The sequence below is a fragment of the Haemorhous mexicanus genome, chromosome 16, assembly GCF_027477595.1.
Source record: "Haemorhous mexicanus isolate bHaeMex1 chromosome 16, bHaeMex1.pri, whole genome shotgun sequence".
NCBI classification, from domain to species: domain Eukaryota; kingdom Metazoa; phylum Chordata; class Aves; order Passeriformes; family Fringillidae; genus Haemorhous; species Haemorhous mexicanus.
In genome coordinates this window covers 16,760,241-16,777,351 of record NC_082356.1, presented here as the reverse complement: position 1 = coordinate 16,777,351, position 17,111 = coordinate 16,760,241, and the positions used below count along the sequence as shown (strand labels likewise).

Here is a 17,111-nt window from a genome sequence, read left to right as displayed (position 1 = left end):
CCGTTCCTGACCCCGCTGCGCTCCCCAGCCCCGAGTGGACGTGTTTGCTGTGCCAGGAGCTGCCCCCGCCCCCCCCGGAGCCGGGGCCGGGGCCAGAGCCGGGCCCCGGGCTGAAGCTGAGCCCCCAGGACCAGCAGGTGAGGCCGGGCCGATCCCCTGGGATCCATCCCCTCCCTCGGGATCCCTGCCCCGATCCCCTGGGATCCATCCCCTCCCTCGGGATCCCCACCCCGATCCCCTGGGATCCATCCCCTCCCTCGGGATCCCAGCACTGATCCCCGGGAATCCCTTGTGATCCATCCCCTCCCTCAGGATCTCAGCCCCGATCCCCAGGGATCCCCTCCTTTGGGATCCCAGCCCCAATCCCCGGGGATCCATCCCCTCCCTCGGGATCCCCGCCCCGATCCCCAGGGATCCCCAGGGATCCATCCCCTCCCTCGGGATCCCAGCCCTGGGGATCCCCTGGAATCCATCCCCTCCCTCGGGATCCCAGCCCCGGGGATCCCCTGGGATCCATCCCCTCCCTGGGGATCCCAGCCCCGGGGATCCCCTGGGATCCATCCCCTCCCTCGGGATCCCCGCAGCGCTGTGAGTTCATCCTGCTGGAGCTGCTGTGCCACGAGCCCTGGCGGCCCCTGCAGCGCCTCTGCAGCTCCCCGGTGAGCCCGGGGGGATCGGGGGAGGGATCAGCTCCCCATTGAGTGGGGGCACCCAGGGGGATCAGGGGGGATCAGGAGGGGGACTGGGGGGATCAGGGGTGGGATCTGGGGTGGGATCAGGGTTGGGATCAGCTCCCCGGTGAGCCCGGGGGGAGCCCAGTGGGGAGATGGGGGGATCTGGGTGGATCAGGGGGGGAACCGGGGGGGATCAGCTCCCTGGTCAGCAGCAGGAGCAGAGCAGGGATCTGAGATCAGGGGGGATCTGGGGTGGGATGTGGTGGGGATCGGGGGTGGGATCAGCTCCCTGGTGAGTGGGTGGGATCAGGGTGAGATCTGGGGGTGATCAGGAGGGAATCGGGGGTGGGATCAGCTCCCCGGTGAGCAGGTGGGATCAGGGCAGGGCAGAAACCTGGGATCTGGGGTGGGATCAGGATCAGGTGTGGGATCTGGGGTGGGATCAGGATCTGGGATCTGCCCTGTTTGGGATCATGGGTGGGATCAGCATGTGGAATCCGGATCAATGAGTGGGATCAGGTTCAGGAGGTGAGATCATGGGTGGGATCAGGACAGGACCAGGGGTGGGATCAGGATCAGGGGGTGGGATCCACCCCGTTTGGGATCAGGGGGTGGGATCAGCCTCTCTTTGGGTCAGGGGTGGGATCTGCCCCGTTTGGGATCATGGGTGGGATCAGGATGTGGGCTCAGGATCAAGGATGTGGGCTCAGGGGTGGGATGTGCCCCGTTTGGGATCAGGGGGTAGGATCTGGGTGGGATCTGCCCTGTTTGGGATCAGGGGGTAGGATCTGGGTGGGATCTGCCCCTCTTTGGGATCACGGGTGGGATCTGCCCTGTTTGGGATCAGGATCTGGGTGGGATCTGCCCCTCTTTGGGATCATGGGTGGGATCTGCCCCATTTGGGATCAGGGGGTAGGATCTGGGTGGGATCTGCCCCTGTTTGGGATCACAGGTGGGATCTGCCCTGTTTGGGATCAGGGTCTGGGTGGGATCTGTCCCTCTTTGGGATCAGGGGATAGGACCTGTCCCTCTTTGGGATCAAGGTGGGATCTGCCCCGCCCGGTGTGGCTGACCCCGCCCCCGCGCAGGACGGCCGTGACGCCATGGACCTGACGCTGATGCGGGCGCGGCTGCAGGAGAAGCTGAGCCCCCACTACCGCAGCCCCGAGGAGTTCGCCCGCGACGGCTGGCGCCTGCTGCGGCAGTTCCACCGCCTCACCGAGGTCTGGGGGGCTCTTCTGGGGCTCTTGGCGGGGGTTTGGGGGGCTCCGGCCCCTCTGGAATTCCCGTTTCCCCCCAGGACAAGGCGGATGTCCAGTCCATCCTGGAGCTGCAGCGTTTCCTCGAGAGCCGCCTCAGCGCCGTCTTCGGCGACCAGAAATTCTCCAGGCTCCTGCTGGATCCCGAGGAAGCCCTGGAGGTGTCTCCAGGCTCCTGATCACCCCTCCTGGGGGGTGAAAGACCTCCCCAGGACCTCAATTTCCTCTCCCGGGACCCCAGTTCCCCTCCCAGGACCCCAATTTCCCCTCCCAGGACCCCAATTTTCTCTCCCAGGACCCCAATTCCCTTCCTAGGACCCCAATTTGCCCCCAAATGTTTGGATTCCCCCAGAGCCCCACGGGACGTGGGGGTGTCCCTGTCCCCTGTTAGCCTGGGGTCACCTGGGAAAATAAAGCCCTGCCTTGGTCTCCTGGGTTCTGCCTCATTTCTGGGCTGGATTTGACCTGGATTTCCTGGATTCTGCCCCAGTTCAGGGCTCAGATTTCCTTGGTTCTCCCCCATTTCAGGGCTCAGATTTCCTGGATTCTCCCCCATTTTAGGGCTCAGATTTCCTGGGTTCTCCCCAGTTTCTGTGCTTGGATTTCCTGGAATCTCCCTAATTGCAGGGCTTGATTTGACCTGGATTCTCCCCCATTTTAGGGCTTGATTTGACCTGGATTTACTGAATTCTGCCCCATTTCTGTACTTGGATTTCCTGATCCTTCCCCATTTCAGAGCTTGATTTGACCTGGATTTACTGAATTCTTCCCCATTTTTGTGCTTGGATTTCCTGGATTCCCCCTCATTTCTGTGCTTGGATTTCCTGGATTCTCCCTCATTTTTGTGCTTGGATTTCCTGGATTCCCCCCCATTTCCGGGCTGGATCCACCCCTGTGCCCCCATTTTCCCTCCTGCTGCCCCCCCCCCCAGCTGAGCTGGGGCTGGCAGCGCTGAGAGGGGAGGGACGGGGAGGGGAAACTGGTCCCAGTTCACCCTCGGGCCAGCAAAGATGGCGGCGCCCATGAACAACATGGCGGCGCCCTGTAGGAGAAGGGGCCTCAAGCCCCACCCCCGGCGGAGGATTGGCTGGTGGGAGCCGGGGAGAGCCGAAGTACTCCGGAAAGAGCCGAGGCGTAGAGATCGGCGCTTTTCGGAGCGCCTCGCCCCGCCTCCCTTTCCGGAAGAACCCGAAGTGTTCCGGAAAGAGCCGAGCGTGAAGCGCGGGAAAGAGAAACGAAGCGGCTGCCGGAAAGAGCCGAGGGGCGGAGATCGGCGCTTTTCGGAGCGCCTCGCCCCGCCTCATTTTCCGGAACAACCCGAAGGGTTCCGGAAAGAGCCGAAGCGGGGTCGAAGAGCCGGAACGAGTCGATCTCCTTCCGGAAGAAGCCGAAGCGCCCTCGGGCCCGCCGGAGTCTTTCCAGGAAGTGCTGAGGGGCCCCGAACCGCCCCTTCCGGAGACCCCCGAGTCCCTCCCCCCCCCCCTCCCTTCCGGAGATCCCCGAAGCCATTCCGGAGTTTCCGGAAGCGGTTCCCCAGCGGCGCCGGCGGAGCCCGAGGCCGTTCCGTCGCCCCCGAAACGGTTCCGAAGCAGGTCCGGAAGTTGCCAGGCGACTCCGGAGTTTGCCGAGAGATCCCGAAGCCCTGCGGAGGTTCTCGAAGTGATTCCAGCGACCCACGAAGCGGCCCCGGAGATCGCCCAGAGATTCCGAAGCGGTTCCGGAGAGTCCCGAACCTCCTCCCCCTTTGCGGAAGGTTTCGAGCGGCTCCGGACATCGCTGAGACCGTTCCGCCAAGCCCCGAAACGGTTCCGAAGCGGTTCCGGAGATCCCCGAGGCGGTTCCGGAAGTCGCCAAGCGACTCCGGAGGTTCCCGAAGCGGTTCCGGAAACTCCCGAAGTGGTACCGGAGCAATTCCGGAGCTTCACGAAGAGATCCCGGAAGTTGTCGAGCGGTCGTGAAGCGGTTCCGGAGAGTCCCGAGCGGCTCCGGAAGTTGCCGAGCGGCTCCGGAAGTTGCCGAGCCGGCCGGCCCTCAGCACTCGCCCCCGGCCCCCGTCGCCCCCGGAGCCCCCGAACCGGAGCCGCCCCCGGCCCGGCCCCGCTCCCTCGGCCCCGGGGGGGGCCCGGACCCGCCCCGGCCCCGCCGCCCCGGCCCGGCAGGATGATCAAGCTGTTCTCGCTGAAGCAGCAGAAGAAGGAGGAGGAATCGGCGGGCGGCACCAAGAGCTCCAGCAAAAAGGCCTCGGCCGCGCAGCTCCGCATCCAGAAAGGTCTGGGGGGAGGCGGCGGGCACGACCAGAGCACAGCAGGGCCGCACACTGGGGCCAGCCAGGGTCCCGCACTGGGGCCAGGAAGGGCAGCACGTTGGGCCCAGGAAGGGTCGGAAACTGGGACCAGTAAGGGCCTCGAGATGGGGCCAGTAACGGCCACAGACTGGGGCCAGTCAGGGCTGTACATTGGGGCCGGTAAGGGTCCCAAACTGGGGCCAGGAAGGGCTGGGAAGTGGGGCCAGTAACGGTCGCAGACTGGGCCCAGCAGGGCCTCAAACTGGGCCCAGTAAGGGCCTCAAACTGGGGCCAGGAAGGGTCCCATAATGGGCCCAGTAACGGTTGCAAACTGGGCCCAGTAAGGGTCCCAAACTGGGGCCAGTAAGGGCTGGAAACTGGGCCCAGGAAGAGCCTCGACCTAGGGCCAGTCAGGACCTTGAACCAGGGCCAGTAACGGCCACAGACTGGGGCCAGTAAGGGTCCCAAACTGGGCCCAGTAAGAGCAGCACACTGGGGCAGTAAGGGCCTCAAACTGGGGCCAGTAAGGGCAGCACACTGGGGCAGTAAGGGCCTCAAACTGGGGCCAGTAAGGGCAGCACACTGGGGCAGTAAGGGCCTCGAACTGGTCCCAGTAAGGGTCCCAAACTGGGCCCAGTAAGGGCAGCACACTGGGCCCAGGAAGGGTTGGAAACTGGGGCCAGTAAGGGCCTCGAACTGGGGCCAGTAATGGCCTCAGACTGGGCCCCGTAACGGCTGCAAACTGGTCCCAGTAATGGCCTCATACTGGGGCCAGTCAGGGCTACAAACTGGGCCCAGTCAGGGCCTCAAACTGGGGCCAGTTAGCACTGCAAACTGGGGCCAGTTAGCACTGCAAACTGGGGCCAGTTAGCACTGCAAACTGGGGCCAGTCAGGGCCTCAAACTGGGGCCAGTCAGGGCCTCAGACTGGGGCCAGTCAGGGCCTCAAACTGGGGCCCAGTAACGTCTGCAAACTGGTCCCAGTAATGGCCTCATACTGGGGCCAGTCAGGGCCTCGAACTGGGGCCAGTAACGGTCGCAGACTGGGCCCAGTAAGGTCTGGGAACTGGGGCCAGTAAGGGTCCCAAACTGGTCCCAATTAGGGCCCCAAACTGGTCCCAGTAAGGGTCTCATACTGGTCCCAGTTAGGGCCCCAGACTGGTCCCAGTAAGGGTCTCATACTGATCCCAGTTAGGGCCCCAAACTGGTCCCAGTAAGGGTCTCATACTGGTCCCAGTACCGGCCCCTTACTGGTCCCAGCAGGGGCAGTTCTGGGTCGTTAACGGCCCTGGGGGGGCTGGGACCGGTTCCAGCAGCGCCGAGCTGGGGTCGGTACTGGGACCAGTAAGGGGCGCATACTGGGACCAGTAAGGGGCACATTCTGGGACCAGTAAGGGTCTGGTACTGGGACCAGTAAGGGGCACATTCTGGAACCAGTAAGGGGCACATTCTGGGACCAGTAAGGGGTGCATACTGGGACCAGTAAGGGTCTGGTACTGGTTCCAGTAGGAGGCAGGTACTGGTCCCAGTGAGGGGCAGGTGCTGGTCCCAGTAGAGGCAGGTGCTGGTCCCAGTAAGGGGCCGGTACTGGTCCCAGTAGAGGCAGGTACTGGTCCCAGTGAGGGGCAGGTACTGGTCCCAGTAGGAGGCTGGTACTGGTCCCAGTAAGGGCTGGTACTGGTCCCAGTCAGGGGCAGGTACTGGTCCCAGTCAGGGTCACATACTGGTCCCAGTAAGGGGCAGGTACTGGTCCCAGTAGGAGGCAAGTGCTGGTCCCAGTAAGGGGCACGTACTGGTCCCAGTAAGGGGCACGTACTGGTCCCAGTAAGGGCTGGTACTGGTCCCAGTAAGGGCTGGTACTGGTCCCAGTAAGGGTCACCTACTGGTCCCAGTTGGAGGCAGGTACTGGTCCCAGTAAGGGCTGGTACTGGTCCCAGTAAGGGCTGGTACTGGTCCCAGTAAGGGGCAGGTACTGGTCCCAGTAAGGGGCAGGTACTGGTCCCAGTAGGAGGCAGGTGCTGGTCCCAGTAAGGGGCAGGTGCTGGTCCCAGTAAGGGGCAGGTGCTGGTCCCAGTAAGGGCTGGTGCTGGTCCCAGTAAGGGTCACCTACTGGTCCCAGTAGGAGGCAGGTGCCGGTCCCAGTAAGGCTTTGGTGAGCATCCCAGTATGGCCCCAGTGGGGGTCAGGTGCTGGTCCCAGAATGGTCCCAGTATAATCCCAGTATAGCCCCAGTATGGGCTCAGTTTGCTCCCAGTATGGCCCAGTATGGCCCAGTATGGCCCCAGTATGGGCCCACTTTGCTCCCAGTATGGTCCAGTATGGGCTCAGTTTGCTCCCAGTATGGTCCAGTATGGCCCCAGTATAGTCCCAGTATCGTCCCAGTATGTCCCCAGTTTGGTCCCAGTTTGGTTCCAGTTGTGCCAGGGATGGGCCAGGGAGGGGTTGGGCTCACGGGGTATCATGGCCGTGTCACCTGTGTCACCTGTGTGACCTGTGTCACCTGTGTGTCACCTGTGTGTGTCACCTGTGTGTGTGTCACCTGTGTGTGTGTCATCTGTGTGTGTGTCATCTGTGTGTGTGTCACCTGTGTCACCTGTGTCACCTGTGTCACCTGTGTGCGTATCACCTGTGTGCGTGTCACCTGTGTGACCTGTGTCACCTGTGTGTGTGTCACCTGTGTCACCTGTGTGTGTCACCTGTGTCACCTGTGTGACCTGTGTCACCTGTGTGCGTGTCACCTGTGTGCGTGTCACCTGTGTGTCACCTGTGTCACCTGTGTGTGTGTCATCTGTGTGTGTGTCACCTGTGTGTGTGTCACCTGTGTCACCTGTGTGACCTGTGTCACCTGTGTGTGTGTCACCTGTGTCACCTGTGTGTGTCACCTGTGTCACCTGTGTGACCTGTGTCACCTGTGTGTGTGTCACCTGTGTGTGTGTCACCTGTGTCACCTGTGTGTGTCACCTGTGTGTGTGTCACCTGTGTGTGTCACCTGTCTGTGTCACCCGTGTGTCACCTGTGTGTGTGTCACCTGTGTGTGTCACCTGTGTGTGTGTCAACTGTGTGTCACTTCTGTCACCTGAGTGTGTCCCTGTGTGTCCCCACCTGTGTCCATGTTTGTCACCTGTGTCACCTCTGTCTCACCTCTGTCCCCATGTCCCTGCTGCCACACCCATGTCCCCGTGTGTCCCCGTGTATCCCTGTGTGTGTCACCTGTGTCCCCTCTGTCCCCGTGTCCCTGTATCCCCAGCTGTCCCCAGTGTCCCCGTGTCTCCCCGTTTGTCCCCAGCTGTCCCTGTGTGTCCCCTGTGTGGTCCATGTCCCCGTTGTCCCCAATGTCCCCAGTGTCCCCTGACGGTCCCCAGTGTCCCCAATGTCCTCAGTGTCCCCTGATGGTCCCCAGTGTCCCCAATGTCCCCAGTGTCCCCAATGTCCCCAGACATCAACGAGCTGAACCTGCCCAGATGAGTGAGATCCATTTCCTGTCACTGTCCCCTCTGTGTCCCCTCACTGTCCCTGTGTCCCCTCAATGTCCCTGTGTCCCCAATGTCCCCTCAGTGTCCCCAATGTCCCTGTGTCCCGTGCTGTCCCTGTGTCCCCAATGTCCCCTCAGTGTCCCCAATGTCCCTGTGTCCCCTCAGTGTCCCAGTGTCCCCTCAGTGTCCCTGTGTCCCTGTGTCCCCTCAGTGTCCCCTCAGTGTCCCCAGTGTCCCCTCAGTGTCCCCTCAGTGTCCCTGTGTCCCCTCAGTGTCCCCAGTGTCCCTGTGTCCCCTCTGTGTCCCTTCAGTGTCCCCAATGTCCCTGTTTGTCCCCAGTGTCCCCTCAGTGTCCCCTCAGTGTCCCCTCTGTGTCCCCAGTGTCCCTGTGTCCCCAGTGTCCCCTCAGTGTCCCAGTGTCCCCTCTGAGTCCCCAATGTCCCAGTGTCCCCTCTGTGTCCCTGTGTCCCCTCAGTGTCCCCAGTGTCCCCTCAGTGTCCCCTCAGTGTCCCCAGTGTCCCCTCAGTGTCCCCTCAGTGTCCCTGTGTCCCCTCAGTGTCCCCAGTGTCCCCAGTGTCCCCAGTGTCCCCTCAGTGTCCCCAATGTCGCTGTGTCCCCAGTGTCCCCTCAGTGTCCCCAATGTCGCTGTTTGTCCCCAGACATCAACGAGCTGAACCTGCCCAAGACGTGCGAGATCGATTTCTCAGACCAGGACGACCTGCTGCACTTCCGCCTGCTCATCTGCCCCGACGAGGTGGGGACACCTGGGACACCTGGGGACACCTGGGGACAGCTGGGGACACACCTGGGGACACACCTGGGACAGCTGGGGACACACCTGGGGACACACCTGGGACACCTGGGGACAGCTGGGGACAGCTGGGGCACCTGGGGACACACCTGGGACAGCTGGGGACACACCTGGGGACACACCTGGGACACCTGGGGACAGCTGGGGACAGCTGGGGACAGCTGGGGGCACCTGGGGACACCTGGGGACACACCTGGGACAGCTGGGGACACACCTGGGGACACCTGGGACACCTGGGACACCTGGGGACACACCTGGGGACAGCTGGGGCACCTGGGGACAGCTGGGGACACACCTGGGGACAGCTGGGGCACCTGGGGACAGCTGGGGACACACCTGGGGACAGCTGGGGACACCTGGGGACAGCTGGGGACACACCTGGGGACAGCTGGGGCACCTGGGGACACACCTGGGGACAGCTGGGGACACACCTGGGACACACCTGGGGACACACCTGGGGACAGGTGGGGACAGCTGGGACATCTGGGACACCTGGAGACACCTGGGACACCTGGGGACAGCTGGGGACACACCTGGGGACAGGTGGGGACACCTGGGACACCTGGGGACACACCTGGGGACACCTGGGGACACACGGGGGCACCTGGGGACACCTGGGGACAGCTGGGACACCTGGGGACACCTGGGGACACACCTGGGGACACCTGGGGACATACCTGGGGACAGCTGGGACACCTGGGGACAGCTGGGGACACCTGGGGACACCTGGGGACACACCTGGGGACAGCTGGGACACCTGGGGACACCTGGGGACACCTGGGGACACACCTGGGGACACACCTGGGGACAGCTGGGGAACATCCCTGGGGGACATCTGGGGCACCTCCCTGGGGCACCTGGGGGACATCTGGCACCTGGGGGGGCACCTGGGGAACTTGGGGAGCTCGGGGGCACCTGGGTCATCTGTGTCACCTGGGCCACCTCCCTGGGGACACCTGGCACCTGTGTGTCACCTGGGGCACCTCCCTGGGGACACCTGGCACCTGTGTGTCACCTGGGGCACCTCCCTGGGGACACCTGGGGGCACCTGTGTCACCTCCTGTCCCCTGTGTCACCTCCGTGTCACCTCCCTGGGGCCCCTTGCTCAGTCTGCCCTGACGAGATGGGGACAGTCCCCCCTGTCCCCCCCCGTGTCCCCCCGTCCCCTCCCTGTGTCACCCCTCCTGTCCCCTCCTGTCACTTTGGGTTTTTCCTGTCCCCTCCTGTCCCCATCCCTGTCCTTGTCCCTGTCCCCTCCCCGTGTCCCCTTCTGTCACTTTGGGGTCTCTCCTGTCCCTGTCCCCTCTGTTCCCTGTCCCTCCCCCTGCCCTTGTCCCTGTCCCCTCCCTGTGTCACTTTAGGGTGTCCCCTGTCCCCCTGTCCCCCTGTCCCCTGTCCCTGTTCCCTCCCATGTCCCCTCCTGTCACTTGGGGATTTCCCCTGTCCCCTGCTGTCCCCACCCTGTCCCCTGCTGTCCCCACCCCTGTCCCCTGCTGTCCCCTGCTGTCCCCACCCTGTCCCCACCCCTGTCCCCTGTCCTCACCCTGTCCCCTGCTGTCCCCCACCCTGTCCCCTGCTGTCCCCACCCCTGTCCCCACCCTGTCCCTGTCCCCTACTGTCCCCTGCTGTCCCCTGCTGTCCCCCTTGGTGACATTTCTCTGTCCCCAGGGTTTCTACAAGGGCGGCAAATTCGTCTTCAGCTTCAAGGTCAGTGCTGGGCCACCAACTTCCCCCCGTGGCTACTAAACCCCCTCTGTGGCCACCAACCCCCCCCCTGTGGCCACCAACCCCCCTGTGGCCACCAAACCCCCCATGTGGCTACTAAACCCCTGCCATGGCCACCAACCCCCCCTGTGGCCACCAAACCCCTCCCTGTGGCCACCGAGCTGTGCCAGGGCTCCCGTGGGTCAGAGGTGGCCCCTGGGGGGGTTGGTGGCCACTGAGAGTGACTTGGTGGCCACCGGGGGCCTCCTGAGGGCTGGGGGTGACTCAGTGGCCCCTGGACACTGCCTGGTGGCCCCTGGGCCTCCTGACGGTTTGGGGTCACTCAGTGGCCAGCAGGGGTGATTCAGTGGCCACCAGGGGTGACTTGGTGGCCCCTGGGCCCGCTGTGGGCTGAGGGTGACTGGGTGGCCACTGGGGGTGACTGGGTGGCCATTGGGGTGACTGGGTGGCCACTGGGGGTGACTGGGTGGCCACTGGGGTGACTGGGTGGCCACTGGGGGTGACTGGGTGGCCATTGGGCCAGCTGTAGGCTGGGAGGGGTTGGTGACCACTGGGAGTGATTTGGTGGCCACCAGGGGTGACTCAGTGGCCCCTGGACCCTGCCTGGTGGCCCCTGGGCCATCTGAGGGCTGGGAGGGCTTGGTGGCCACCAGGGGTGACTCGGTGGCCACCAGACACTGCCTGGTGGCCTCTGGGCCATCTGAGGGCTGGGAGGGCTTGGTGGCCACCAGGGGTGACTTGGTGGCCACTGGGGTGACCGGCTGGCCCCTGGGGGGGTTGGTGGCCACTGGGGTGACTGGGTGGCCACCGCGGTGGCCGGCTGCCGCGCAGGTGGGCCAGGGCTACCCGCACGACCCGCCCAAGGTGAAGTGCGAGACGATGGTGTACCACCCCAACATCGACCTGGAGGGCAACGTGTGCCTCAACATCCTCAGGTGGGCTACCTGGGACACCCGGGGGGCTACTGACACACCTGGGGGGCAACTGACACACCTGGGGGGCTACTGACACACCTGGGGGGCAACGTGTGCCTCAACATCCTCAGGTGGGCTACCAGGGACACCCGGGGGGCTACTGACACACCTGGGGGGCAGTGACACACCTGGGGGGCTACTGACACACCTGGGGGGCAGTGACACACCTGGGGGGGCAGTGACACACCTGGGGGGCAACGTGTGCCTCAACATCCTCAGGTGGGCTACCTGGGACACCCGGGGGGCTACCGAGCACCTGGGGGGCTACTGACACACCTGGGGGGCTACTGACACACCTGGGGGGCAGTGACACACCTGGGGGGCTACTGACACACCTGGGGGGCTACTGACACACCTGGGGGGCTACTGACACACCTGGGGGGCAACGTGTGCCTCAACATCCTCAGGTGGGCTACCAGGGACACCCGCGGGGCTACCGAGCACCTGGGGGGGCTACTGACACACCTGGGGGGCTACTGACACACCTGGGGGGGCAGTGACACACCTGGGGGGCAACGTGTGCCTCAACATCCTCAGGTGGGCTACCTGGGACACCCGGGGGGCTACCAAACACCTGGGGGGCTACTGACACACCTGGGGGGCTACTGACACACCTGGGGGGCAACGTGTGCCTCAACATCCTCAGGTGGGCTAGCACACACACCTGGGGGGCTACTGACACACCTGGGGGGTTGTGGTGGCCCCACTGCCCATTGCCCACTGACCACTGACCGTGGCCGTGGCACTGGCAGTGGCCGCAGTGGCCGTGGTGGCCGTGGTGGCCGTGCCTGCTGGCCGTAGCCGCCGCAGTGGCCGCAGGGGCCATGGCCGTGCCCGCTGGCCGTGGCTGTGGCCGCAGTGACCGCCGCAGTGGCCGCAGGGGCAGTGGCCGCAGTGGCAGTGGCCGTGCCTGCTGGCCATGGCTGTGGCTGTGCCTGCTGGCCGCAGTGACAGTGGCCATGACAGTGGCCGCCATGGCCGTGGCCATGGCCATGGCTGTGTCCACTGACCATAGTGGCCGCAGTGGCAGTGGCCATGGCAGTGGCCGCAGTGGCCGCAGTGGCAGTGGCCTCAGTGGCAGTGGCCGTGGCAGTGGCCTCAGTGGCTGTGGCCGTGCCCGCTGGCCGCAGTGGCCATGGCTGTGGCCGCAGTGGCCGCAGTGGCAGTGGCCGCCGTGGCCGTGCCCGCTGGCCGCAGTGGCCACAGTGGCAGTGGCCGTGGCAGTGGCTGAGGCAGTGGCCGTGGCAGTGGCTGCAGTGGCCGCAGTGGCCGTGGCAGTGGCCGCAGTGGCCGTGGCAGTGGCCGTGGCAGTGGCTGTGGCTGTGGCAGTGGCCCGTGGCAGTGGCCGCAGTGCCCGCAGTGGCCGCAGTGGCCGTGGCAGTGGCAGTGGCCGCAGTGGCCGTGCCCGCAGTGGCCGTGCCCGCTGCCCGCTGGCCGCAGTGGCCGTGGCCGTGGCAGTGGCAGTGGCCGTGGCAGTGGCAGTGGCCGCAGTGGCCGTGACCGCTGGGCGCTCCCCGCAGGGAGGACTGGAAGCCGGTGCTGACCATCAACTCCATCATCTACGGCCTGCAGTACCTGTTCCTGGTGAGGGACACCTGGGGGACACACCTGGGGGGACACCGGGGGGGACAGCTGGGGGGACACGGGGGACACACCTGGGGACACACCTGGGGGGACACCTGGGGGGACACCGAGGGGACACACCTGGGGGACACGGAGGGACACACCTGGGGGACACGGGGACACACCTGGGGGGACACACTTGGGGGCACACCTGGGGGGACACGGGGACACACCTGGCGGGACACCTGGGGACATCTGGGGGGACATGGGGACACACCTGGGGACACACCTGGGGGGACATGGGGACACACCTGGGGGGACATGGGGACACCTGGGGGGCTTGGGGACACCTGGGGGGACGTGAGGACACACCTGGGGGGACATGGAGACACACCTGGGGGGACACGGGGGCACATGGGGTCACCTGGGGAATACACGTGGGGGTACCTGGGCACATGGGGACACAGCTGGGGGGACATGGGGGCACACCTGGGAATACGTGGGGACACCTGGGGGACCTTGGGGACATGGGAGGACATGGGGACACACCTGGGGACATGGGGGGACACCTGGAGATATGGGGGGGGCACCTGAGGGCACACGTGGGGACACACCTGGGAAGGCTTGGGGACACTTGGGGGAGTTGGGGACACGCCTGGGGACGTGGAGGGGACACCTGGGGATGTGGGGGACACCTGGGGACGTGGAGGGGACACCTGGGGACGTGGGGACACACCTGGGGACACACCTGGGGGTTGAGGATATGGAGGGGGCACCTGGGGGATGTTTGGGGACACCTGGAGGGCTGGGGGGGTCCTGGGGAGGGTTTGGGGGTCCTGGGGGGTTTTAGGGGATTCTGGGGTTTGGGGCTGGGAAGGGATTTTGGGGATTTTGGGGGGATTTGGGGGATTTTGGGGGGATTTAGGGGATTTTGAGGGGTTTAGGGGATTTCGGGGGGATTTGGGGATTTTGGGGGGATTTAGGGGATTTTGGGTGGATTTAGGGATTCTGGGGGAATTTAGGTGATTTTGAGGGGTTTTAAGGGATTTCTGGGGGGATTTAGGGATTTTGGGGGGATTTAGGGATTCTGGGGGGATTTTGGGGGGATTTAGGGATTTTGGGGGATTTAGGGGATTCTGGGGGATTTAGGGATTTCTGGGGGGTTTTCAGGGATTCTGGGGGATTTAGGGGATTTTGGGGGGATTTAGGGATTCTGTGGGATTTAGGGGATTTTGGGGGATTTTGGGGGGATTTCGGGGATTTTGGGGGATTTAGGGGATTTTGGGGGGATTTAGGGATTCTGGGGGGATTTAGGGATTCTGGGGGGATTTAGGGGATTTTGGGGGGATTTCGGGCTTTTGGGGGATTTAGGGGATTTTGGGGGATTTAGGGGATTTTGGGGGGATTTGGGGCTTTTGGGGGATTTGGGGCTTTTGGGGATTTCGGGGGGATTTTGGGGATTTTGGGGGAATTTAGGGGATTTTGGGGGCTTTTAGGGGATTTTGGGGGGATTTTGGGGATTCTGGGGGGATTTAGGGGATTTAGGGGGATTTAGGGGATTTTGAGGGGTTTTAGGAGATTTTGGGGGGATTTGGGGGATTTTGGGGGATTTAGGGGATTCTGGGGGGATTTAGGGGATTTTGGGGGGATTTAGGGGATTCTGGGGGGATTTAGGGGATTCTGGGGGGATTTAGGGGATTTTGGGGGATTTAGGGGATTTTGGGGGGATTTAGGGATTTTGGGGGTATTTAGGGATTTAGGGGATTTAGGGATTTCTGGGGGGATTTAGGGATTCTGGGCGGATTTAGGGGATTCTGGGGGGATTTCAGGGATTCTGGGGGGTTTTAGGGGATTTCTGGGGGGTTTTCGGGGGATTTGGGGTCTCTCCCCCCACATTTTGGGGTCCCTCCAACCCCAAACTTTCCCCCAGAAGGAGCCGAACCCCAAGCAATGGCTGATGGGATTTGGGGGGTTTTGGGGAATTCTGGGATTTTGGGGTGTGTGAAGGGATTTGGGGGGTTTTGGGGGAATCTTGGGGTCCCCCGACCCCAAATTTCCCCCCAGGAGCCAAAGCCCAAAGACCCCCTGAACAAGGGGAACCCCAAAACGGGACCCAGACCCCAACCCAGGGCTGGTTTGGGGGTTTAGGGGAATTCTGGGATTTGGGGTCTGAAGGGGTTTTGGGGGGTTTTAGGGGAATTTTGGGGTCCCTCAAACCCCAAATTCTCCCCCAAAAGGAGCCAAACCCAACCAATGACTTGTGGGATTTGGGGGAGGGTTTAGGGAATTCTGGGATTTGGGGGTTTAAGGGATTTTGGGGGAATTTGGGAAGTGTTGGGGTCCCCTGACCCCAAATGTTTCCCCCGAGGACCCCCTGAACAAAGGGAACCCCAAAATGGGACCCAGACCCCAACCCAGGGCTGATGGGATTTGGGGCAGTTATTGGGATTTTGGGGGGATTTTGGGAATTCTGAGGGGTTTTAGGGGATTCTGGGATTTGGGGGGTGCTGGGGTATTTGCCCCACATGTTTTGGGGTCCCCCTCACCCCAAATTTCCCCCCAAGGAGCCGAACCCCGAGGACCCACTGAACAAAGGGAGCCCCAAAATGGGACCCAGACCCCAACCCAGGGCTGATGGGAGTTTCTGGGATTCTGGGGGGATTTGAGGAGTTTTGGGGTCCCTCCCCCCATGTTTTGGGGTCCCCCTCACCCCAAATTTCCCCCCAAGGAGCTGAACCCTGAGGACCCCCTGAACCAGGAGAACCCCAAAATGGGACCCAGACCCCAACCCAGGGCTGATGGGATTTTCTGGGATTTTGGGGGAATTCTGGGGAGTTTTGGGGTCTCTCCCCCCATGTTTTGGGGTCCCCCTGACCCCGATGTCCCCCCAAGGAGCCGAACCCCGAGGACCCCCTGAACAAGGAGAACCCCAAAATGGGACCCAGACCCCAACCCAGGGCTGATGGGATTTGGGGCAGTTATTGGGATTTTGAGGGGATTTGGGGGAATTCTGAGGGGTTTTAGGGGATTCTGAGTTCTGGGGGGTTTTGGGGTATTTACCCCCCATATTTTGGGGTCCCCCTGACCCCGATGTCCCCCCAAGGAGCCGAACCCCAAAGGACCCCCTGAACAAGGGGAGCCCCAAAATGGGACCCAAACCCCAAAAGGGGCTGATGGGAGTTTCTGGGATTTTGGGGGGATTTAGGGGAATTCTGGGATTTGGGGAGTTTCAGGGTCTCTCCCCCCATATTTTGAGGTCCCCCTGACCCCGATGTCCCCCCAGGAGCCGAACCCCGAGGACCCCCTGAACAAGGAGGCGGCCGAGGTGCTGCAGAGCAACCGGCGCCTGTTTGAGCAGAACGTGCAGCGCTCGCTGCGCGGCGGCTACGTGGGAGCCACCTACTTCGAGCGCTGCCTCAAGTGACCCCCGAGGGACCCCAGCCCTGCAGCACCCCGGGAGAGCCCCAGAGCCTGCAGAGAAACCCCCAGGGAACATCCCCGCCGAGAACCCAATAAACAGCTGCAGAAAAAGACCCCCAAAAACCCCAGTGGAAGCTGCAGAGAAATCCCCAAAATACCCCCAAAAACCCCAGTGGAAGCTGCAGAGAAATCCCCAAAATATCCCAAAATATCCCCAAAAATCCCAGTGAAAGCTGCAGAGAAATCCCCAAAAAATCCAAAAAAATCCCAGTGAAAGCTGCAGAGAAATCCCCAAAATATCCCCAAAAATCCCAGTGAAAGCTGCAGAGAAATCCCCAAAATATCCCCCAAAAACCCCAGTGGAAGCTGCAGAGAATTCCCCAAAAAATACCCCCAAAAAACCCCAGTGAAAGCTGCAGAGAAATCCCCAAAATATTCCAAAATATCCCAGTGAAAGCTGCAGAGAAATCCCCAAAATATCCCAAAATATCCCTCAAAAACCCCAGTGAAAGCTGCAGAGAAATCCCCAAAATATCCCAAAATATCCCTCAAAAACCCCAGTGGAAGCTGCAGAGAAATCCCCAAAATATCCCAAAATACCCCCAAAAACCCCAGTGAAAGCTGCAGAGAAATCCCCAAAATATTCCAAAATATCCCCAAAAACCCCAGTGGAAGCTGCAGAGAAATCCCCAAAATATCCCAAAATATCCCCAAAAACTCCAGTGGAAGCTGCAGAGAAATCCCCAGGGAAAACCCAAAATATCCCAAAAAATCCCAATAAAACCTGCAGAGAAATCCCCAGGGAAAATCCCCAAATATCCAAATAAAACCTGCAGAGAAATCCCCAGAAAAAAATCCCAAAAAATCCCAATAAAACCTGCAGAGAAATCCCCAGGAAAAAATCCCAAAATATCCAAATAAAACCTGCA

The 17,111-nt window shown here is 62.4% G+C and overlaps 2 protein-coding genes across 4 annotated transcripts in view; both read left to right on the top strand.

Moving 5' to 3' along the window:
- Positions 1-2,368, top strand: part of TRIM28 (tripartite motif containing 28) — a 30,089-nt gene extending 27,721 nt beyond the window's left edge. The window contains exons 20-23 of the mRNA XM_059861131.1: positions 29-137; positions 585-659; positions 1,763-1,897; positions 1,975-2,368. Coding sequence (XP_059717114.1) covers positions 29-137; positions 585-659; positions 1,763-1,897; positions 1,975-2,112 — 457 coding nt within the window. The 3' untranslated portion in view covers positions 2,113-2,368. The remainder of the gene's footprint in view (positions 1-28; positions 138-584; positions 660-1,762; positions 1,898-1,974) is intronic.
- A 1,055-nt stretch (positions 2,369-3,423) lies between these two features.
- Positions 3,424-16,305, top strand: UBE2M (ubiquitin conjugating enzyme E2 M). 3 transcript variants are annotated; one of them, XM_059860897.1, is made up of 6 exons: positions 3,424-4,202; positions 8,349-8,443; positions 10,169-10,207; positions 11,057-11,160; positions 12,720-12,783; positions 15,655-15,801. In XM_059860897.1, exons 1-6 carry the CDS (start codon positions 4,094-4,096, stop codon positions 15,784-15,786), a joined length of 543 nt encoding a protein of 180 aa, XP_059716880.1. In that variant the 5' UTR covers positions 3,424-4,093; the 3' UTR covers positions 15,787-15,801. The 3 variants fall into 3 exon arrangements, with proteins under 3 accessions (XP_059716880.1, XP_059716881.1, XP_059716879.1); XM_059860898.1 differs by lacking the exon at positions 15,655-15,801 and adding an exon at positions 15,327-15,443 and having other exon boundaries at positions 3,425-4,202; XM_059860896.1 differs by lacking the exon at positions 15,655-15,801 and adding an exon at positions 16,046-16,305 and having other exon boundaries at positions 3,428-4,202.
- The last annotated feature ends 806 nt before the right edge of the window (positions 16,306-17,111 follow it).